Raw genomic sequence first — 23,422 nt, 5'->3', positions numbered from 1 at the left:
GACACGGCCCCCCAGCCCCGCCCGACATTGTCCCCAACCCCGCCCCGACACGGCCCCCCCGTTCCCGCCCTGGGTCACCCGGCCCGTCCCTCCACGGTCTCTCCCCGCAGCCCACTGCCAGGTCACCGAGGCTCTGGCGCTCTGCTCCCACCCTCCCGGTCCCACGGGACGCCCCCCATCCTGGCTTCCCTGACGCTCGGTCTGTGGCGCTGACCCCCACGGTCTGGGCCTCCTACCCCGCCCGGTGCCCCCTCGCCCCGCTGCCAGGGCAGCCACAGGCTCCTGCGCCCAGAACCACAGCTCCCCAAGGGCGTAAAGGCAGCGGGGACGCGACCGCCCGTGCCAGGCCGGTGGCCACGCAAAAGGCCGCTCGAACCGCCCCCGAGTGACCAGTGGCCACCTGGCCGAAGGCCTGGCTCTTAGGGTGCCCTCGGGCCCCTGTGGGGAGACTCTTGGTGGCGGGCAGGCAAACTGGGGAGTGTTTCTGCGTGGGGCTGGGATGCCCCACACTGGGTACCAGAAGTAGCCTTGTCACCAGGGACGCTCCCGGGGCAGGCAAGGTGGGTGTCAGGTGGCAGCGTTCACATCCGCTTGGCAGCACGGCCAGCGTGGCGGGGCAAGGTGCGGCTGGGACAAGGGCGGCAGTCACCTGGCCCAGCCCCCACCCAGCGTCCCACCTCAGGGAGCAGATGGAGCTTGAAAAGCAGTTTCCTGGCCGGGCGCGGTGGCTCACGCCTGTAATTCCAGCACTTTGGGAGGCCGAGGAGGGCGGATCATGAGGTCAGGAGATCGAGACTATCCTGGCTAACACAGTGAAACCCCGTCACTACTAAAGCTACAAAAAATTAGCCGGGCGTGGTGGCGGGTGCCTGTAGTCCCAGCTACTCTGGAGGCTGAGCCAGGAAAATGGCGGGAACCCGGGAGGCGGAGCTTGCAGTGAACCAAGACTGCATCACTGCACTCCAGCCTGGGAGACAGAGTGAGACCCGGTCTCAAAAAATAAATAAATTAAAATAAATTTAAAAGGCCGGGCGCGGTGGCTCAAGCCTGTAATCCCAGCACTTTGGGAGGCTGAGAAGGGCAGATCACGAGGTCAGGACATCGAGACCATCCTGGCCAACGCGGTGAAACCCCGTCCTTACTAAAAAAATACAAAAAACTAGCCGGGCGAGGTGGCGGGCGCCCGTAGTCCCAGCTATTCGGGAGGCTGAGGCAGGAGAATGGCGTAAACCGGGAGGCTGAGATCCGGCCACTGCACTCCAGCCTGGGCGACAGAGTGAGACTCTGCCTCAAAAATAAATAAATAAATAAATAAATAAATAAATAAATAAAAGAAAAGCAGTTTCCTGGGGTCCCTCCTCATACGGACTCGGGTTTGCTGCAGTTGCTGGAGTGCTGGCCGCCCTGTGCTCTAAGGGGTCAGTAGGGGACTACAGCCGCTCTTTTTTCAGATGCAGAGTTGAGCTATTAAAACATTTCCCTGAATATTGTAACCACCCCCCAAAACTGTGCTGAGACAATGACAAATACAGAAACTGCTCTTCAAATGAATGGGGAACTGCAGTCCGGCAGTCCGGAGGTCTGAGAGCTCCGCTGCTGTGCCTGGGAGGTTGAGAGGTGGCTGCCGAGGGCTGCGGGGCTTTCACCTCCCAGGGCAGATGTGGTGGGTGCACCCTGCAGCCAGGAGTGCCACTGCTGGAAGCTGGGGGATGTGGGGGTGGGGGCTGAGGTCCCAAGTGGATTTCCTGGAGGGGTGGAGCTTCACAGCACCTTCAGCTGGAGGCTCTGTCCCGAGCCTCCCAGGTGCCGAGCAGGTTGTACCCTGGCTGTGGAATCCAGTCCTCACAACCCTCAGGCCTGTCCAGGGGCTTTATGTGCCAGCCCCCTTCTTGTCCTTTACCTCCCAGCCCACTGACCGTTCCAGGGTGGCCGCCATCTTCCCGCACCCCCGGGTGACTCTGTGTGTGTTGGACGCCTCTCCCTCCTCTCCTCCGCCTGGCATGCAGCCCGTGGGGCCTCGTGTGTTTTGTGCACCGTGTATGACCAGCACTCAGGCCAATGCCTGGCACATAGCAGGTACGCAGCACACACTTTCCATAGCAGCAAATGCATCCCCATTTTACAGAGGGAAAACTGAGGCTCTCAAGGGTGAACACCAGACAGCCGGGACCGACTGGTGGAAAGAGGAACAGAGCGAAGGCTCCTGCCAGGGCTGGCGGGAGCAGCGCCAGGGCAGCACACGGTGACCCTGTTGCCTCTCCAGACAAGTGCGGTTTTGCCCACTGCTCTCCTGAAGAGGATGTGACCCAATTTCACCTCCTCCCTCTTCTCTGCACCTTGCAGAAGGGTTGAGAGAAATGTCCACTTTTCCTCTGACAAGATCCGAGAGGAGGCGGGCTGGGGACTCAGGGAGTGATGAGGAAATATTTTGTATTTTAATATAATGCCACATCTGGGAAGCTAACACATTCTTTGTTTCTAGAAGTAAAGCTCCAACGAATCTTATGGGCTGGCAGAGATGCCAAGAAAAGAGATTTTTCTTTTCTTTTTTTTTTTTTGAGACGGAGTCTCGCTCCGTCACCCTGGCTGGAGTGCAGTGGCGTGATCTCAGTTCACTGCGAGCTCCACCCCCTGGGTTCAAGCAATTCTCCTACCTCAACCACTTGAGTAGCTGGGATTACAAGATATACAGAGATGGGGTTTTATCATGTTGGCCAGGCTGGTCTCAAACTCCCGACCTCAAGTAATCCACGAGCTTCGGCCTCCCAAAGTGCTGGGATTACAGATGTGAGCCACCTTGCCCGGCCTAGAAAAGAGATTTTCTCTAAAATGAGTGCTTCTCTCCTAGGGAGGGCTGGCATGGGCTCTGCTGGGTTTATCCCAAGGGTGTCGTGAGGGACTGGGAGCCTGGTTCTGTTGTGTAGGGATGGCCAGCGGCCTGTCTGACCCTTGAGATGCCCTCAGCTACCAGGGGCAGGGGGTGCTGGGCCGGTGGTGGCCATGCGGCTGTACCCGCCCAAGGACAGCTGAGAGTCCTCCTGGGCATTTACTGGGACCCAGCCAGACAGCGCATGACACCAGGTGACAGTGAGAGCTGAGCTGGCTCCCGGGGAGCCCATAGCCCAGGAGCGGGTGAGGACGGAAGGACCAGCCAAGCCTCTCCAATTCCAGGAAGCAGAGATGAAGCCAGCGCTGTGTGGCCCAGGAAGGACTGGCGGAGCAGGGCAGCCAGGCTTTGAAGACCAGTCCATCTGGCTTTACACCCTGAATTAGCCAAAGCACCAGAGCCTCGGTTTCCTCATCTGTAAAGTGGAGACGCGACGCTCACTGTGCCCAGTGTGTGACCGGAGGCAGCTTCTGCGCCGGCAGGGCTCGTGGCCCTGACGAGGCCTCTCCCCAAAGACTTGTCCCGGAGAGACACCGGGACGAGAGCCAGGGAATGGGAGAGGTTCTTGGCAGCTGGAGACACTGGGACGTGTGGCCAGGGGGCAGCCACAGCACAGCTGGGCCTCGGGATGTTCTCCTGAGGGGCTCCCTCCTTCCGGGGAGGACATCAGAGCCAGGCCTGGAGGCTGGACGGAAAGGCCGGGCTGTGCCGGGATCTCAGCCTGCACAGAGCGACTGAGGTCCAAGCCGGGCATGCCTGGGGCTCTCGGGCAGAGTGTACCCGGGCCAACGGGTTGTCCGGCCCCTGGTGGGTGTGCTGGGCGCAGTGCCATTCCCACCACCTGTAAATAAAGCAGCCTGTGAATCTTTCATGGGCTTGTGCTTAAAAATAGATGAGGTGAGCCCTCTGGGCTGGCTGCCCGGGCCTCTGCAGCAGGCGGGGCGGTCCACACTCTCCCCTGGGAGTCAGGGAGGGCGGGTGAGAGCCCCGAGGGGCGCTGGCCAGGGCACGTGGGACCTGGGGACATGTGGCCCCAGACGTGGGAGCCAACAGGAGGTCACGCCTTTGGATGTCCCATCCAGAGCATTTAGATCCCAGGCTGGGGTGGGGGTGAGGGGCGGAGCGCACCCCACAGGGTCCTTCTCCTGCCAGGAGGATGTCTGGGCTGGGAGACAGAGGACAGAGGTGGATGGAGAGGACAGGGACGGGAGGCATCAGGAGACATAAGGGAGGAGACGGCCCAGGAAGGAGGGGCCCACACTGCAGTAGCCCTTCCCTGCCCAGAGCAGCTGTGCCCTATGCACAGCCTCTCGAACCCGAGACACCCGTGTCTAAGTGGTGTATCTGAGGAACAGGGAGCTGGGGCAAGTTGGGCTACACAGAAGGAAGCACCAGAGCAGACGCAGAGCTCCGGCCTCTGACACTGCCATGGCTGGAGCTCACACAGGACCAGGGAGGCCCAGAGGGTGGGGTGTGCATGGGTCCCAGTCCGAGAGGGGTGTGGTGCAGGGCTGAAGAGCCCAAGGTCAGGGTCAGGCAGCCCAACCCAGCCAGGGTGACCTCAGATCAGCCCTGCCTCTCTAGGCCTCAGTTTCCCTTTCGTGCAGGGGGTGTGTGATGATTCAGTGGGACCGAGGCTCAGGATGGCCCAGGCCAGCCCAAGCAAGGCAGGGACGAAGGCCTAGCCACCAGCCTCGGCCTTACCCATGGCTTTTTACTCACTGCTGAGAGTGACATCCAGTCAGGCCCAGGGCCTCCAAGACCCCTCCTCTGGCATCTCCCCTAGGGCACAGGACGGAAGCAAGTGCCCCAGAGAATGGGCCGTTCAGGAGCCCCCTCCACTGCCAAGGCCGCCTCACCCGCCACAGCGGGCTCTGCTCCCTGAGCCCCTCCCAGGGCCTCCCGACTGTGGGCGGGGCTTGGAGCAGCTGATCCCCCCTGGGGCAGAGGGGCCCAGGTCCCAACCCCAGCAAGCTGGGGCAGGGAGGCCTGGGCTGCAGTCAGCTCCTCCCTTCACCCTTCCCCCGAATACCTCCAGAGCACCCATTTCCCGCCTGCGGTGGTGTCCAAGGACTTGGCTCTTGCAGGGTGGCCTTGGCTCTGGCCCTGCGCCCTACCCATGACGCGGTCGGAAGGCCCTTTGGCAGCACGGGTCCAAACCTTAGCAAACCCAGCTGGGGGCGAAGACTCGCCCCCCAATTTCGGCAGCGATTTCACCTTTCCACAGGATCACCCTCTTGGCAAGATGAGGCTGAGGCTGGGGGTTAGGGGCTCAGCATCACAGTCAAAGCCGAGGCCTGAGTGCCACAGGCCGTGACCTGAGCAGGTCCTTTCTCCTCTGAGGGCCGCAGTCCCCTCTTCCACCAAATGAGAGAAACAGCAAGACCTCAACAAAGGGCCATCAGGTGCCAGATGAGGCTGCAGTCTCCTTCGGTGAAGTGTCCGAGGGCTGGCTCTGGCACCTGCAGGGGCTCCCAACACCGGATCCTTCTCAGGCTGAGTGCCGCACTCTCGGTCACCCGGGTGGTGCACACAGTTTCCAGGGAGTCCAGGCAGCCCCCAGTGGACCTAGTGTCTGTGTCCTCCTCTGAACCATGCCAGGCCTGGGCCATGGGAATCTGTGCTGCCGTGTGGGGCAGGGGCCTGTGTCCCGGGCCATGTCAGGCCTGTGCTCCTGTGGGCAGAGGCAGGCGGGCTTCCCTCCCCACCCGACTGCCCACCCAGGGGTTCGCTTCCAGCACCCTCTTCTCTGCTCCTGGCCCACGGCAGGTGCCCCATGGCAGGTGCCCCATTGGTGAGCGAATGTGTGACTGAAGGAGGGAGAAATCTGCCCTTCCGATCCCAGCGGCAGTGTGGACTGTGCGGAGTCTGGAGCCCTCAGTCGTCAGGGGCCACCTGGGAGGCAACTCGCCAAGAGCCTCTGGACGTCCCGGGAAAGAGCGGCCTTCGGGGATGGCGGGTGGGCTTCAGCCAGGGCCAGGGGGCAGCCTCCGATATCCAGACACGGCAGTGACTGGGCCCCAGTGAGGCAGGAGAAGAGGGTCTGGAGCCTGGGAACCTAAGGCAGACTGACACCACTTCCTAGAACGAAATCAAATGGAAACACATCAGCTACGACAGGAAATAGCCTCTTCGTTTACATAGGACATAGACCAAGTAACCAATGGAAACCTCTGGAGCGTCTTTAGACCCCAGGCAGTTCTGTAACAGGGCTCCCGAGCCTCTGTGCTCAGCCCCGCTCCGACTGTGGAGTGTGCGTTCATGTTCACATCTCTGCCTTTACTGCATCCGTCTTCCGTTGCTTTGTGCATTTTATCCAATTCTTTGTTCGTGACGCCAAGAACCTGGACACCCTCTGCCGGACATGAGGCTGTGCTGACCTGCCCTCGCCTCAGCCGGTGTCTGCCCCACACTCTCCATTTTCTTTTCCATCCCAGAAGGTTGGGGTGTCTGAGCCGAGGTGGAATTCCAGGTGGAGTTGTGACTTAATGTAATCAAGGAAACTCCAGCAGGAGTCCAGAGGCCACAGTGAGGACAGTGAGGGCAGGTACACGGCAGGCAGGGAGAGAGGAGGGCAGGACCTGGGTAAGGAGGGAGCCAGAAGAGCTGCCCCGGATGCCCAGCCCGGCTGTGCAGGTTGTGCACTGCACAAGTCTAGAGGGTGTCAGCAACACTAACTACAACTGCAGCCGTGCCTTCCAGAGCAGAGGACACAGGGCGCTGGCCTTTGACCCGTACCACACCCCTCACCACCCCAAGGCCTCAGCCCAAGAGCCCTGAGTGCAGGTGAGTGGGTCAGGTCCTCTCATCTCTGGGTAAGAGGTGAGGGTTAAGGTCCAGCAGCTCAGCCCTACAGCTCCCACCCTCCCCGCCCTGCCACATCCAGCCTGAGTCACAGCCCCGCCTGAGTCACAGCCTCGGGCAGGCGTGGCAGATAGTGGCCATCCCTGCTGAGCCCTTCCTGCTCCTGGAAGCTGCCTTCCAAAAGCCTGCAGGTCACCTACCCTGGCAGGGTTGCCAGATTTAGCAAACAAAACAAAACCCAGGGCTCAGGTTAGATCTGCACTTCAGGTAGGCAAGGAAGGATATTTTGGCATAAACATGTCCCGTGTAATATGGGGACTTACTTATACTAAAAAGTGTTATTTATTGTTTATCTGAAACTCAGATCTAACTGGGTGTCCTGTATTTCAGCTGGCGACCCCTTCCCCAGCCTAGGGCCAAGTCCCCCAACGCCACCCCTGGATTCTCCCCCAGGCCTCTGCAAAGGGCTGGGTGGCACTGCCCTCTGGTGGACAGGCCTGGGGGTAGGGGTGGGGTGGGGTGGAGGCAGCAGGAGGTCACAGGGCAGAGGGATGGAGGGAGGACGGGGGAGCCCACAGGAGGTCACGGCTTTAGATCTACCATCCTTGATGCTTAAAGCGTCCCCAGGGGCACGTGCCACTTGCTGTACAATAACCTTCCGCACAATCCCAGAGTCCTCTGATGAGCGCTGGGCCGGGCGGTTACCACCCCGGGAATCCAGGGCCCCCCCAAAGCCCAGCAGCCCCAGGCGGGAGCCTCCCAGCCCCACCCACAGGGTGCGTCCTCCAAGCAGTGGGTGCCCCCAGGCCGCTAGTGGGAACCAGCATGGAGCGGCCCTGAGACTGCGGCTCTGCCCGCATGACTGGAACTGCACAGGCGCCTGTGGGCATTTGGGGTGCACTAAAGTTCCTCCCCCTCTGCAAGTCCACCCATCCTAGTTTCTGGGCTTGAGGAACTAGTTTTCCCTCTCTCCCTCCTGCCCTGCCTTCTCTCCCTTTCTCCTTCCCCATTCCTTCAAGTTTTTATGTGTCTTTCATCCGCATTCCCAGAGCCCCCCGTTGGCCACTGCCCTATGGCCAGGACCCTCCACACAGGGCGCGATGGAACCTGGGGGCCCAGGCCCTTTGCCTTCACGGGCTCCTTCCTTGATAAAAATACATTGAAAATTATATTTTATGAGTGTGTTGGTATAAAGACAGATACAATCTTCCACCCTAAAATTTCATTTCCGGCCGGGTGCGGTGGGTCACGCCTGTCATCCCAGCACTTTGGGAGGCCGAGGAGGGCAGTTCATGAGGTCAGGAGTTCGAGATCAGCCTGGCCAACATGGTGAAACCCCATCTCTACTGAAAATACAAAATTTAGCCAGGTGTGGTGGTGGGTGCCTGTAATCCCAGCTACTTGGGAGGCTGAGGCAGGAGAATCTCCTGAGCCCGGGAGGCGGAGCTTGCAGTGAGCCAAGATCGCGCCATTGCACTCCAGCCTGGGCGACAGAGTGAGACTCTGTCTCAAAAAAATACTTTCTTTTTTTTTCTGGGCACTGCACTGCCCAGCACTGTGGGGCCTGGCTGGACACAGGGCCCGGGCCCTGGGCCTTCCTCCTCCCCAGCCTCCCAGAGAACCCTGCTGAGAGCACCTGGCTGCAGCCCTGGGGCAATGGCGGGTGGCTCTGTTCTCATGCCACCTTCTTAATAAGCAGGCAGAAGCCAGGCAGGCCAGGAGAATGTATCCTGGCTGGCAAGACAGACGGTCAAGAGGCCTGGCAGGAGCCCAGCGTCTGCCTGGTGAGACCACAGCCGGTCAGGAGCCCGTCCCCACAGGCCCAGGGTCATGGCAGGCTGCACCCCCTGAGGAAAGCCTGCCTTCAGGGAGCTCAGTCTTGTGGGGGAGCCCAAAACGTCCCCCAGGCAGGCTCCCGAGTCCTGATCTGTCTGAGCTTTAGGTGAAACCCCTGCTTCCCTCTGTACCTCCAGCTCCATCTCCCAGGTGCACCTTCTGTCGAGGAGGGCTGAGCGCCCCCGCAGAGTCGAGCATAGCAGGGCCAGGACTCTTCTCGGGGACCCCCATGTCAGCTGCACTCACAGCTCTCGGCAGGGCTGGGGAACAAGTTCCCAGGAGGAATTTACACACCGCGGGCTCGCACGGCCAGTGCTGGTGTGCACTGCTCCCCTTATGTGATATGGGATGGTGACAGGTATTCGGCCACCTGCTGTCTTTGCACGTCCATGTGCCCTGAACATCTCCGGCCAGGGCCACCTGGCACCAGCTACTGTCTATGCCATAGTACTAGGTCTAACCAGCCCCACTGAGGGGCCCTGGGTGCCCGAGAAGCCACACACCAACACTCCAACCAAGGGCTGTGGGGTGCACAGACCAAGCCCAGAAGACCGTGGGAGGGCAGGAGGTGACAGATGCTGGGACGTGAGGGTCCCTGGGGCCCCCTGGGGCCTGGCCGCCGCACACCCTGTAGGACACACTAGGTCTCAACAGGCAGGCTGTGATTAAATCACAACAGGAGGCCTGGAGATTCGACCTGGTGCCGAACTTCCCTGGGCGACACCACATCCTGCAATACAGGCCCTTAGTAGATTTTCACCACAGCCCCGAGAGCAGGGTGGGCTCCAGGCTGTGCAGGTGAACAGCCGGGGTGTCAAGAGGAGGAGCTGCCCCTCAAAGTCACGTGGTTGAGGCGGTGCAGCCAGGACTGGGATCTGCTAGGCCAATCCAGGACTCAGCTCTCCACCACGCCTGCACCTCCACCCACCCAGCCTGGCGGAGCCTGGGAGGCCTGGGGTGCAAATGAGGCCCAAAGATGTTTTTATTCAGATTGCAAGATTCCTCCCCCTCCTCCTTCTTCCCCCCTCCTTCCTCCTCCTCCTCCTCCTTCTTCCCCCTCCTCCTCCTTCCCCCTTCCCCTACTCCTTTCCCCTCCTATCCTCCCTCTCCCTCCTCCCTCTCTTTTCCCCTCTTCCCTCTCCCTTCTCCTTCCTCCTCCCTCTCTTTTCCCCTCTTCCCTCTCCCTTCTCCTTCCTCCTCCCTCTCTTTTCCCCTCTTCCCTCTCCCTTCTCCTTCCTCCTCCCTCTCTTTTCCCCTCTTCCCTCTCCCTTCTCCTTCCTCCTCCCTCTCTTTTCCCCTCTTCCCTCTCCCTTCTCCTTCCTCCTCCCTCTCTTTTCCCCTCTTCCCTCTCCCTTCTCCTTCCTCCTCCCTCTCTTTTCCCCTCTTCCCTCTCCCTTCTCCTCCCTCCTCCATCCCTATCTCAACAGCCTTGCTGGTCTTGCAGGAGCTTCTAGAGGGAGGAAGAGAAGGTCACAGCTCCACTGAGTGACCCTGATCAGGCCAAAGTCCAGCCAGCCTCAGGGGGAGGCTGACGGGACCCTGGACTGGGAGTGTCAGGAGCCGCAGGGTCAGTGGCCTGAGCCCAAGGGGCCCTTCGTAGCAGAGCTGAGCAAGCCCCGGGGGGGTGTGTGTGTGTGTGCGCGCGCATGTGTGTGAGTGAGTGCATGTGTGTGTGTGAGTGCATGTGTGTGTGAGTGTGAGTGCACGTGTGTCAGTGAGCTCTCCGGAAGGAGTGTGTGTGCATGAGTGGGCGTGAGGGAGCTAGCCCCTGTGTGTGCCTGCGTGTGCCTGCGTGTGCAAGCGTGCGTGTACATGCCTGCACCCCGGTGCTGAGGTGTGGAATCAGCGGTGGTCAGCACTGGGACAGAGACAGGCAAGGTGGGTCCAACCAGAGGGGGCTTGGGGGCTGGTGGGGAGCCCGGCAGTAAGGGGCGTCTGCCTGACCTGTTGGATCAGGAGGGCCTCCGTGAAAGTGGGGTCATATGAGCTGGTGCCCTGGGCTGGATTACTCACGGGGCCATCAGGCAGGTTGTTGGAATTCCTGGCATAGGGAATAGCATTGGCTCCAAGGCAAGGCAGGACCAGATGAATTCTGAGACCAAAAGACGACAGGACAAGGGGAGAGTGGGGGGGCCAGTGAGGCTGAGGGCCCAGGGAAGGGCAGTCCGTTCCCCCAAGGTTGTGCCTGGGGAGGGAGGGAAGCAGCCCCCGGAAGGGCCGCCGCCCCAGAGTCCAGACAGCACTGCCACCAGGGAGTCCCACGGGACAGGGGTGGGCTGAGTCTCTGCCTCAGCTACCCCCAGGGGTACCCTGCTCTCTGGAGCAGATTATGATAGAAAGCCACCGTTCAAAGTCTCTGACCCAGATATGTCACCTGCAGGTATCTGTCCCCAGTTAATAATTAAGGAACAGGACACAGATATAGCCAGGTTGTTCAAACAGCGTGTTTCAGAAAAAGAGAGAGTTTAGACATCCTAAGTACCCGCCAAGAGACACTTGGTTGCATAAATTATGGTCAATCCAGGAAACAGAACATTATGCAACTTTTTTTTTTTTTTTTTTTTGAGATGGAGCCTTGCTCTATCACCCAGGCTGGAGGGCAGTGGTGTGATCTTGGCTCACAGCAAGCTCCGCCTCCTGGGTTCAAGCAATTCTCCTGCCTCAGCTCCCCAGTAGTTGGGACTACAGGCACATGCCACCACGCCCGGCTAAGTTTTGTATTTTTCGTAGAGACGGGGTTTCACCACGTTGGCCAGGCTGGTCTCGAACTCCTAACTTCAGGCGATCCACGCACCTCAGCCTCCCAAAGTACTGGGATTACAGGCGTGAGCCACCACACCTGGCAGCAACTTTTACAATGGAGCTGAGGTCCAGAATGTCCTGAGCTTGAATTCATAACCCTTTAAAGGAGGTGTGCATTCCCCAGGATCCTGGAGATCAGCCTGAAGACCCATGGGGATCTCACGGCGCTGCCTGGTCACCCTCACGAAGTCCACGATGTTGGGGGAAAAACAGTCTTTCTGATGCCCAAGGGAAGCTTTGCTCTTACGCTAGTGGTTAGACAATTTCTTTTACATATCATCAGCAGGAAAACATCATGTTTAAAACTTTGCTTAGAATGCGTGATTCCCAATAATATGGCCCAGACCCTCAGTTCTTTTGAAAAAAGCAACAAGGTAAAGTAACCCCTTCATGCAAAATGCATATGTTTGTGCCTGTGTATGTTTATGCGGGTGTGTGACTGTGTGTGTGTACATACAGTCAAAAGTTCCCAATCTGTCATGCCTGTAATCCCAGCGCTTTGGGAGGCCGAAGCCAGCAGATCACCTGAGGTCAGGAGTTCCAGACCAGCCTGACCAACATGGAGAAACCACATCTCTACTAAAAATACAAAAAATTAGACGTGCATGGTGGCGGACGCCTGTAATCTCAGCTACTCGGGAGGAGAATCACTTGAAACCGGGAGGCAGAAATTGCGGTGAGCCAAGATGGCGCCACTGCACTCCACTCCAGCCTGGGAAACAAGAGTGAAACTCCGTCTCAACAACAACAACAACAAAGGTCTCAATCTGGAAGGCTATACATTTGGGTTCCACAGCGATTCCATCTGTTGGATGGCCAGGTTAGAGATGACTTTACTTATTTTTTTTTTTTTCTTTTGAGACGGAGTCTGGCTCTGTCGCCCAGGCTGGAGTGCAGTGGCCGGATCTCGGCTCACTGCAAGCTCCGCCTCCCGGGTTCACACCATTCTCCTGCCTCAGCCTCCCGAGTAGCTGGGATTACAGGCGCCCGCCACCTCACCCGGCTAGTTTTTTGTATTCTTTTTAGTAGAGATGGGGTTTCACCGTGTTAGCCAGGATGGTCTTGATCTCCTGACCTCGTGATCTGCCCGTCTTGGCCTCCCAAAGTACTGGGATTACAGGCTTGAGCCACCACGCCCGGCCAACTTTACTTATTTTTGCTTACCTGTATTTTTTTTTTGAGACAGAGTCTCGCTGTGTTGCCCTGGCTGGAGTGCAGTGGCGTGATCTTGGCTCACTGCAGCCTCCACCTGGGGGTTCAAGTGATTCTCCTGCGTCAGCTTCCCGAGTAGCTGGAATTACAGATGGCCACCACCATGCCCAGCTAATGTTTATATTTTTAGTGAAGACGGGGTTTCACCATGTTTGCCAGGCTGTTCTCGAACTCCTGACCTCAAGTGATCTGTCTGCCTCAGCCTCCCAAAGGGCTGTGATTACAAGCGTAAGCCACTGCACCCAGCCCTTACCTGTATTTTTTTTATTGAAGTGAAATTCATATAACATAAAATTATTCTAAAGTGTACAATTTGGCCGGGCATGGTGACTCATGCCTGTAATCCCGACACCTGTAATCCCGAGAGACTGAGGCGGGCAGATCACCCGAGGTCAGGAATTCGAGACCAGCCTGGCCAACATGGTAAAACCCTGTCTCTATTAAAAATACAAAAATTAGCTAGGTGTGGTGTTGCATGCCTGTAATCCCAGCTACTTGGGAGGCTGAGGCAGGAGAATCACTTGAACCCGGGAGGCAGAGGTTGCAGTGAGCTGAGATGGTGCCATTGCACTCCAGCCTGGGCGACAGAGTGAGACTCTGTCTCAAAAAAAAAAAAGAAAAAAACGTGTATGGTTTAGTCCTTTCAGTTTTTTGCAACGGCTCCAATGTTTTGCAACCATCACCTCCAGAACATTTTCCTCCCCGCAAAGGCAAATGCCCTCTGCATCGGCACTGGGCCCCATTCCTCTTCCCCCAGCCCATGACAACCACTCGTCTTCCTGTGTCTGTGGATTTGCCCGTTCTGGGCATTTCGTGGAAATGGAATCGGGACCATGTGGACCCTTGTACCTGGATTCTTTCACTCAGCATGACAGCTTCACCACTCACCCACATAGCCTGGGCCAGAACGTCATTCCTCTGCCCGGGCACAGGGCCTCACACCTGGAATCCCAGCACTTTGGGAGGCGAGATGGGGGAGGATCGCTTGAGGCCAGGAGTTTGAGAGCAGCCTGGACAACATAGTGAGATCCCATCTCTACTAAAAATAAAAACTTAGCTGGGCATGGTGGTACATGCCTATAGTCCTAGCTACTCAGGAGGGCTGAAGTAAGAGGGCCACTCGAGCCTGGGATGTCGGGGCTGCAGTGAGCCCTCGTGTGATCATGCCACTGCACACAGCCTGGGCAACAGAATGAGGCCCTGTCTCAAAAAAAAAGGCCGGGTGCAGTGGCTCATGCCTGTACTCCCAGCACTTTGGGAGGCCGAGGCAGGCAGATCCCCTGAGGTCAGGAGTTCAAGACCAGCCTGGCCAAGAAGGTGAAACCCTGTCTCTATTAAAAAGAAAAAAATTAGCTGGGCGTGGTGGCGGGTGCCTGTAATCCCAGCTACTCGGGAGGCTGAGGCACGAGAATTGCTTGAACCCGGGAGGCAGAGGTTGCAGTGAGCTGAGATCGCACCACTGCACTCCAGCCTGGAGGATACAGTGAGACTGTGTCTCCAAAAAAAAAATAAAAATAAAATCAGCTGGGTGTGCTGGCAGGTGCCTGTAATCCCAGCTACTCGGGAGGCTGAGGCACGAGAATTGCTTGAACCTGGGAGGTGGAGGTTGCAGTGGGCCAAGGTTGCCCTGCCGCACTCCAGCCTGGGAGACAGAGCAAGACTCCACCTCAAAAAAAAAAAAAAAAAAAAAAAAAGCCATGGTATCTACAGGGAAGGCCCCTACTGGAGACAGCTGCGCTTGAGTGAGCGGGACTACAGTGCCAACACTAGGGCTTACTGTGTTGACTGTGGGGTCACCACAGTTGACATGTTCCGAAGACATGGTCACTTTCTCGACTGCCTGTCCTGCCTCAGATGAACCTGCATATTTTACAATGAACGTTCAAGACATCGGTGATAAGGAAATAAAACAACAGCAACAGGGGCTGTTTTAGAGGCACCTGCCTGAGGTTCCCAGCCCCAGCCTCTCGAAGGACGCAGCTCTGAGCTCAGCCCTGCCTCCCTTCTCTCTCCACTCCCACCTTCCCGTGTGCTTCAGCCCACCTGGGGTGGTACTAGGAGCGGCAGGTACTAGGGTGACGACAGTTATGAACACGAGTCACAGCCCCGCTCAGTGGGATGGCCTCCTGTGTTCCCCAGACACTGAGCATCGCTCACAGGATGACAGCACGGAGACGGCTTCACCATCCACTACCTTCGAGTTTATGGCGGCGTCTCTCTGCGTCACCCTCATCTTGAGCAGCTGTGAAGGATCCGGAGGCACCGGCACCATGGCCCCAGTACCCGCAAGATTGAGGTTTGTCTCCGCCGGCCAGGGCATCCTCACAAATCAGATGTTTCCTCCCCATTGGTCTGGAGACTAGGGGTGGGGGCGCCGCCTGGTCGGGCTCTGGTGAGGGTCCTCTTCCTGGCAGACCCTGGGAACCCGCCTGAGGTTCCCAACCCCGGCCTCTCTAAGGACCCAGCCCTTTTCCCTGAGCTCAGCCCTGCCTCCCTTCTCTGGTGCCTTCTCGCTGCGTCCTGACGCGAGGGTGGGATAAGGAGCAAGGGGAGGGCACCCGTGCCCTTTCTACTAAGGCCTACTCTCATGACCTCATCCACCCCAGGCACCTCCCAGAAGCCACGTCGTCAACACCCTCTCCTGGCAAGTTAGGGCTTCCAGGAAGGAATTTAGGGGGCACACGATTCAGTCCCCCGACTTGTACCTTTACCAATAGCAAGAGAGGGCTGGGTGCGGTGACTCACATCTGTAATCCCAGCACTTTCGGAGACCAAGGCGGGTGGACCACCTGACGTCAGGGGTTCGAGACCAGCCACGCCAACATGGTGAAACCCCGTCTCTACTAAAAAGACAAAAAAATTAGCCGGGCGTGGTGGCGCATGCCTGTAATCCCAGCTACTCAGGAGGCTGAGGCAGAAGAATTGCTTGAACCCGGGAGGTGGAGGTTGCAGTGAGCCGAGATCGCGCCACTGCGCTCCAGCCTGGGTGACAAAAGCGAAACTCTGTCTCGACAAAAAAAAAAAATAGCAGGAGAGGTTCAATCACCTATGCATGGAAGGAACACAGGAGGCCGACACACACACGTACGCACGCACACAGGCACGCACCCGCGCGCACACACACACACAGAGCTAAATGACAAAATTGAAAATGGTACCACACTACACGTGCTGCCCTGCACCTCGATTTTGACACTGTAGTGGGCTAAATGGTGCCCCCCAAAAGACAAGTCCCCCTGGAACGTGTAAATGCAACTTTCTGTGGAAATGGGGTCTTAAAGCTGTAATTAGGTTCAAAACCTCGAGTGAGATCAATTTTGCCATTTTTTTTTGAGACAGAGTCTTACTCTGTTGCCCAGGCTGGAGTGCTGTGGCATGATCTGGGCTCACTGCAACCTCTGTCTCCCCGGTTCAAGCAATTCTCCTGCCTCAGCCTCCCGAGTAGCTGGGATTATAGGTGCCCGCCACCACATCCAGCTAATATTTGTATTTTTAGTAGAGACGGAGTTTCACCATGTTGGCCAGGCTGGTCTCGAACCCTTGACCTCAGGTGATCCACCTGCTTCGGCCTCCCAAAGTGCTGGGATTACAGGCGTGAGCCACCACACCCGGCCAACACCAGTTTTACAAGATGGAAAAGTTCTGGAGCCGGGTGGCGGTGAGGCCTGCACAACAATGTGAACGTACCTAATGTCACCGACTGTGTGCTTAAAAATGGTTTAGAGGGCCGGGCAAGGAGGCTCACGCCTGTAATCCCAACACTTTGGGAGGCCAAGGCGGGTGGATCACCTGAGTTCAGGAGTTCGAGACCAGCCTCGCCAACATGGTGAAACCCCGTCTCTGCTAAAAATACAAAAAATTAGCCAGGCCTGGTGGCGCATGCCTGTAATCCCAGCTAATCGGGAGCCTGAGGCAGGAGAATTGCTTGAACCAGGGAGGCAGAGGTTGCGGTGAGCCGAGATCACACCACTGCACTCCAGCCTGGGTGACAAGAGCAAGACTCTGTCTCAAAAAAAAAAAAAAAGGACCGGGCGCAGTGGCTCAAGCCTGTAATCCCAGCACTTTGGGAGGCCAAGATGGGCGGATCACGAGGTCAGGAGATCGAGACCATGCTGGCTAACACGGTGAAACCCCGTCGCTACTAAAAAATACAAAAAAAATTAGCCGGGCGAGGTGGCGGGCACCTGTAGTCCCAGCTACTCGGGAGGCTGAGGCAGGAGAATGGCGTGAACCCCGGAGGCGGAGCTTGCAGTGAGCTGAGATCCGGCCACTGCACTCCAGTCTGGGCGACAGAGTGAGACTCCGTCTCAAAAAAAAAAAAAAAAAGAAAGAAAGAAAGAGAAGATGTGTGCGCAGAAGGTCTCGCCTCTCTGACAGTCACAGAGGCGTGGGTCTCCCGACCACGGCTCCACTCCCACCGAGGGCAGAAACCAGGAAGTCCTTGGAGCTTTGGTTCCCTTGACACATGGGGGTGGAGCCCCCAGTGTTGTCAGGGAGGCGTGGCCCAGCCGTTCCTGGACCTCTCCAGCCAACTCTAGATCTGTCCTGAGGGCATGGTGAAAGGTCTCCGTGGCATGTCCTGCTGCTCCAAGGGGGGCTCTGGCCCATTTCAGGAGGTTTTGCTGACAAATTCGCAGGAAACCACAGCTGAGACACGGGGTTTACGGTCCTGGTGAAGGGAAGGTGACTGTCCTACTCAGCTTTGAAAAAACGCCACCAGCCAGGTGGCTTGCAGACAATGGAAATGCATTTCTCACAGTGATGGAGGCTAGAAAGTCCAATATCGAGGTGCAGGCAGATTCTGTGTCTGCTGAGCGCCCACCTCCTCATAGACGACGTCACATGGTGAATGCAGTCGGGGGTCTCTTGGGGGGTCTCTCTTTTTTTTTTTTTTTTTTGAGATGGAGTTTCGCCCTTGTTGCCCAGGCTGGAGTGTAATGGTGTGATCTCGGCTCACTGCAACCTCCGCCTCACGGGTTCGAGTGATTCTCCTGCCTCAGCATCCCAAGTACCTGGGATTACAGGTGCCCGCCACCACCCCCGGCTGCTCTTTGTATTTTTGGTAGAGACGGGGTTTCACCATGTTGGCCAGGATGATCTTGAACTCCTGACCTCAGGTGATTCACCTGCCTCGGCCTCCCAAAGTGCTGGGATTACAGGCTTGAGGGCCTGCACCTGGCCAGGGGTCTCCTTTATAAGGGCACTGATCTCATTCATGAGATCTCCACCCTTATGATCTAGTCACCTCCCAAAGGCTCCACCTCCCAAAACCATCTGTATTAGTCCATTCTCATATGGGTACAAAGAAATACCTGAGAGTGGGTAATTTAGAAAGAAAAGAGGTTGAATTGGCCTACAGTTCCACAGGCTGCACAGGAAGCATAGCGGCTTCTCCTTTCGGGGAGGCCTCAGGAAACATCATTCTGGCACAAGATGAAGGGGAAACAGGCATATCCTATGTGGCTGGAGCAGGAGGAAGAGGTGCCACTCAATTTTATTTATTTTTATTTATGTATTTATGTATTTATTTATTTTGAGATGGAGTTTTGCTCTTATCACCTGGGCTGGACTGCAATGGCACGATCTCAGCTCACTGCAACCCCCGCCTCCCGGGTTCAAGTGATTCTTCTGCCTCAGCCTCCCGAGTAGCTGGGACTACAGGCACCTGCCACCACACCCGGCTAATTTCTGTATTTTTGGTAGAGACAGAGTTTCACCATGGTGGCCAGGCTGGTCTGGAATTCCCGACCTCAGGTGATCCGCCTGCCTCGGCCTCCCAAAGGGCTGGGATTACAGGCATGAGCCACTGTGCCCGGCTGGATTAAAGTTGTTTTCTTTTTTTTTGTTTTTTTGTTTGTTTGTTTGTTTGTTTTTTGAGACAGAGTCTCGCTCTGTCACCCAGGCTGGAGTGCGGTGGTGCGATCTCGCGATCTCGGCTCACTCACTGCAAGCTCTGCCTCCTGGGTTCACACCATTCTCCCGCCTCAGCCTCCCGAGTAGCTGGGACCACAGGCACCCGCAACTACACCCGGCTAATTTTTTGTATTTTTAGTAGAGATGGGGTTTCACCGTGTTAGCCAGGATGGTCTCAATCTCCTAACCCTGTGATCCACCTGCCTCAGCCTCCCAAAGTGCTGGGATTACAGGCGAGAGCCACCGCACCCGGCCTAAAGTTGTTTAAAGCAAAATAAGGAGCAGTCATTGCCTGAGGCCATCTCTGTACTGGGAGTTCACACTAACCAACCCAGCAACTTTACTCAGTGGTTTATCTGGTAACAGATAGCCAGGTTTCAACCAATCACGGGCAGCCACTGATCAGACCACACCCAAATAAGGCAAAGGCCTTGAGTTATTTCTTTTCTTTCTTTCTTTGTTTTATTTTTGTGAGACGGAGTCATGCTCTGTTGCCCAGGCTGGAGTGCAGTGGTATGATCTCGGCTCACTGCAACCTCTGCCTCCTGGGTTCAAGCGATTCTCCCACCTCAGCCTCCCAAGTAGCTGGAATTACAGGTGTGCACCACCATGCCCGGCTAATTTTTGTATTTTTAATAGAGATGGGGTTTTACCATGTTAGCCAGGCTGGTCTCGAACTCCTGACCTCATGTGATCTGCCTGCCTCGACCTCCCAGTGTTGGGATGACAGGCGTGAGCCACTGCACCCGGCCTGGCCTTGAGTTATTTCTGTACTTCACTTCCACATTCAGCCTGTAAAAGCCTACTGTAAAAGCAGCTCACGCTGCTAAGGCACAGCTCTCAGAGCCTCTTCCAGCTTTGAGTTCTGCCTGATTCATGCCTCCTTTAATGCTCAAATAAACTGTTACATTTATTTTTTATTTTACATTATTTTGTCTAAAGTAGGAAGAATCCTCAAATAAGATTGCCACTGTGACACCAAGTTTGAGTTGGCCAAATGGTGCAAACTCCACAGATCCAGCTGAAAACAATGTGGCAGGCCGGGCACCTGTAGTCCCAGCTACTCGGGGGGCTGAGGCAGGAGAATGGCGTGAACCCTGGGAGGCGGAGCTTGCAGCGAGCCGAGATGGCGCCACCGCACTCCAGCCTGGGTGACAGAGTGAGACTCCGTCTCAAAAATAAATAAATAAATAAATAAATGAAAACCACGTGGCAATGGCTACTAAGTCATGGGGCTCCCAAAGCCGAAGTAGATGGGTCAGCTATGAGAAGCTCACCGCCTGGTATGGAGCATTGGATGGATTGAAAATCATTGAGTGGTCCCTGGCTGAGTCATGAGCCATTGCCACGCTGCCTGAAAATACATGCAGAATTCTGTTCATGGACTTCCTCCCTCCCCCTCTCACCCCTCTTCTTACATTAGGAAGAAAGATGATTAGAGGTTCCCAAGGCCGTGGGCACCATCCAAGTGTGCTGGGGAATTTGGAGGAGAAGAAGGACTCAAACTTGATGGCTCTATTGGGTATGAGTAGCCCACATCACTCTCCTGTTTGGACCAGTGGAAGGAAAAGTTATCTGGACTCAGCTCACTGGGTGTGTACATGGTTCAAAACGGGGAATGAAGACCGATGGGATCTTGTGAGTGTGGCGTCTTGGGCCAATTTGATGCCCTGTTTTTGATGCTTCTATGTGTGTGTTGCAGCGTAGGAACTGTGTTTTATCCCCATGCTTCCCCATCCTGTAATGGCCAGAGGGGATTCTCCGTAAGAGCTGCATGCAGAGAAGGGCCAGTGGGATGCGTGAATCTCCCTGCTACCCACCTTCAGGGCGGCCCAACAGAAGCAGTACAGAATCCCAGAGGGAAAAAGGAGCATCAGGGCTTGATGAAGGGATTAAGGGCAGTTCAGGGAGTAAGAGATGAAATATGGGGCTGGGCGTGGTGGCTCATGCTTGTCATCCCAGCACTTTGGGAGGCTGAGGCGGTTAGATCACTTGACCCCAGGAGTTAGAGACCAGCCTGGTCAACATGGTGAAACCCTGTCTCTACTAAAAGTACAAAAAAATTAGCCAGGTGCGGTGGTGGGCACCTGTAGTCCCAGCTATCCCAGCCACTCGGGAGGCTGAGGCACGAGAATTGCTTAAATCCAGGAGGTGGAGGTTGCAGTGAGCCGAGATCGTGCCACTGCACTCCAGCCTGGACGACAGAGTGAGACTCTGACTCAAAAAAAGAAAGAAAAGGCTGGGCGTGGTGGCTCACGCCTCTAATCCCAGCACTTTGGGAGGCCGAGGCGGGTGAATCGCCTGAGGTCAGGAGTTCAAGACCAGCCTGGCCAACATGGAGAAACCCCGTCTCTACTAAATATACAAAATTAGCCGGGCATGGTAATGGACACCTGTAGTTCCAGCTACTCAGGAGGCCGAGGCGGGAGAATCATGTGAACCTAGGAGGCGGAGACTGCAGTGAGCTGAGAGCACGCCACTGCACTCCAGCCTGGGTGACAGTCACTGGGTGACACTCCATGTCAAAAAAAAAAAAAAAAAGAAAAGAAACAAGAGAAAATAGAAAAAGAGATGAAATATGGCAACAGCCGGGCGCGGTGGCTCATGCCTATAATCCCAGCACTTTGGGAGGCCAAGGCGGGAGGATCACCTGAGGTCGGGAGTTCGAGACCAGCCTGACCAACATGGAGAAACCCTGTATTTACTAAAAATACAAAATTGGCCGGGCATGGTGGCACATGCCTGTAATCCCAGCCACTAGGGAGGCTAAGGCAGGAGAATCGTTTGAACCTGGGAGGCGGAGGTTGCAATGAGCTGAGATCGTGCCATTGCACTCCAGTCTAGGCAACAAGAGTGAAACTCTATCTCAAAAAAAAAAAAGAAAGAAAGAAAGAAATATGGCAACACGGCCGGGCGCAGTGGCTCACGCCTGTAATCCCAGCACTTTGGGAGGCCGAGGCGGGCGGATCACAAGGTCAGGAGATCGAGACCACGGTGAAACCCCGTCTCTACTAAAAATACAAAAAATTAGCCGGGCGCGGTTGTGGGCGCCTGTAGTCCCAGCTACTCGGGAGGCTGAGGCAGGAGAATGGCGTGAACCCGGGAGGCGGAGCTTGCAGTGAGCCGAGATCGCGCCACTGCACTCCAGCCTGGGCGACAGAGCGAGACTCCGTCTCAAAAAAAAAAAAAAAAAAAAAAAAGAAAAGAAATATGGCAACACAACAGCCTTGCATGGCCAGTGGAACAGGTAAGAGTTGCTGGCCAGGCGCGGTGGCTCAAGCCTATAATCCCAGCACTTTGGGAGGCCGAGATGGGTGGATCACGAGGTCAGGAGATCGAGACCATCCTGGCTAACATGGTGAAACCCCGTCTCTACTAAAAAATACAAAAAACTAGCCGGGCGTGGTGGCGGGTGCCTGTAGTCCCAGGTACTCGGGAGGCTGAGGCAGGAGAATGGCGTGAACCCGGGAGGCGGAGCTTGCAGTGAGCTGAGATCCGGCCACTGCACCCCAGCTTGGGCGACAGAGCGAGACTCCATCTCAAAAAAAAAAAAAAAAGAAAGAGCTGCTGGTGGCTGACAGTGGATTACCACCTAAAGAAGTCAACCGTTACTCCCAGAGCCCTAGCTGTCCTAGACGCTGTGACCATACCGAGCCCATCACGTGGGCTCCAGGTACTTGGTACACTGTCTTGGATCCTGCCGATACCTTTTTGCCACACCACCGGCAGATGAGTAGCAAGACCAGCTTGCACTCACATGGCAAGGTCTCCAATACACTCAGGAGTGCTCCCCATACACGCCCCACCACTGGCCACCTGTGGGCAGGTTAGGACTTCTGATGTCCACAGGTGCCATGATACACATGATGTCCTGCAGTTGGCAGCTCAGAAGCCTTGGGTCTCTAGAACTAGGCAGGGGGACTCTCACACCTCCTCGTCCACAGAGGCAGGCAAAACACCAACAACATCCAGTGGCTGTCTCACCAGGTGGAGTTTCTTGGGATGAGGTAGGTGGGTCCACAGCACTCACTGCCTCAGCCAGTCAAGGAAAAACTGCTGTCTCTTTGCTCCCTCATCTCACCCAAAAGGACAAAATTGGAACTCCCGACCTCAGGTGATCCTCCTGCCTCGGCCTCCCAAAGGGCTGGGATTACAGGCATGAGCCACTGTGCCCGGCTGGATTCAAGTTTTTTTTTTTAAATGGAGCTGATCTAACCAGCACTTGATTAGACCGTGTGGGTGCTGGAGACAGGATGTGCTTCAATTGGGCGTTCCACTTGACTTCTTAAATTAGTGAACCCAGGCCGGATGCAGTGGCTCACACCTGTAATTCCAGAACTTTGGGAGGCTGAGGTGGGTGGACCACCCAAGGGCAGGAATTTGAGACCAGCCTGGCCAACACAGCAAAACCCTGTCTCTACTAAAAATATAAAAATTAGCCAGACGTGGTGGCGGGTGCCTGTAATCCCAGCTACTCGGGAGGCCCAGGCAGGAGAATCGCTTGAACCCAGGAGGCGGAGGTTGCAGTGAGCCGAGATCGCACCACTACAGTCCAGCCTGGGCAACAGAGTAAGATTCGGTATCAAAAAATAAAAAAATAAAAATACAATAAATTAGCGAACCCACAAATCAGCCTCCTTACGTCAGGGCCTGAACCAACAGGCTATTCTAGCTGCTGCCCGGTGAGCCATGGGCCACTCTGTCTCCCTTCAGGGCCTCACAGCCCTAGTGATCCCTTTGAATGACAAGTCACTGTAGCTGATGATCCTGTTATCTGGAAACTCCAGAGAAGGGAAACAGCCTCTGCCCAGATGCACCCCTTGGGCTGGTGGATTCACTGACTCTCTGACACGACTGACTAGACTGACTACCGGGTGCACCCCTTGTTTTCTTTTTTTTTTTTTTTTGAGACAGAGTCTCGCTCTGTCGCCCGGGCTGGAGTGCAGTGGCACAATCTTGGCTCACTGC

The 23,422-nt window shown here is 56.2% G+C and overlaps 1 protein-coding gene across 1 annotated transcript; it reads left to right on the top strand.

Moving 5' to 3' along the window:
• The first annotated feature begins 10,144 nt into the window (after positions 1-10,144).
• LOC114672615 (uncharacterized) lies at positions 10,145-20,093 on the top strand. Its single transcript, XM_077967082.1, has 3 exons — positions 10,145-10,405; positions 14,681-14,837; positions 19,878-20,093. Exons 1-3 carry the CDS (start codon positions 10,270-10,272, stop codon positions 19,891-19,893), a joined length of 309 nt encoding a protein of 102 aa, XP_077823208.1. The 5' UTR covers positions 10,145-10,269; the 3' UTR covers positions 19,894-20,093.
• Positions 20,094-23,422: the final 3,329 nt, after the last annotated feature.

The sequence above is a fragment of the Macaca mulatta genome, chromosome 15 (genome assembly GCF_049350105.2).
Source record: "Macaca mulatta isolate MMU2019108-1 chromosome 15, T2T-MMU8v2.0, whole genome shotgun sequence".
In the NCBI taxonomy this organism is placed as follows: domain Eukaryota; kingdom Metazoa; phylum Chordata; class Mammalia; order Primates; family Cercopithecidae; genus Macaca; species Macaca mulatta.
This window is presented reverse-complemented; position numbering and strand designations above follow the sequence as displayed.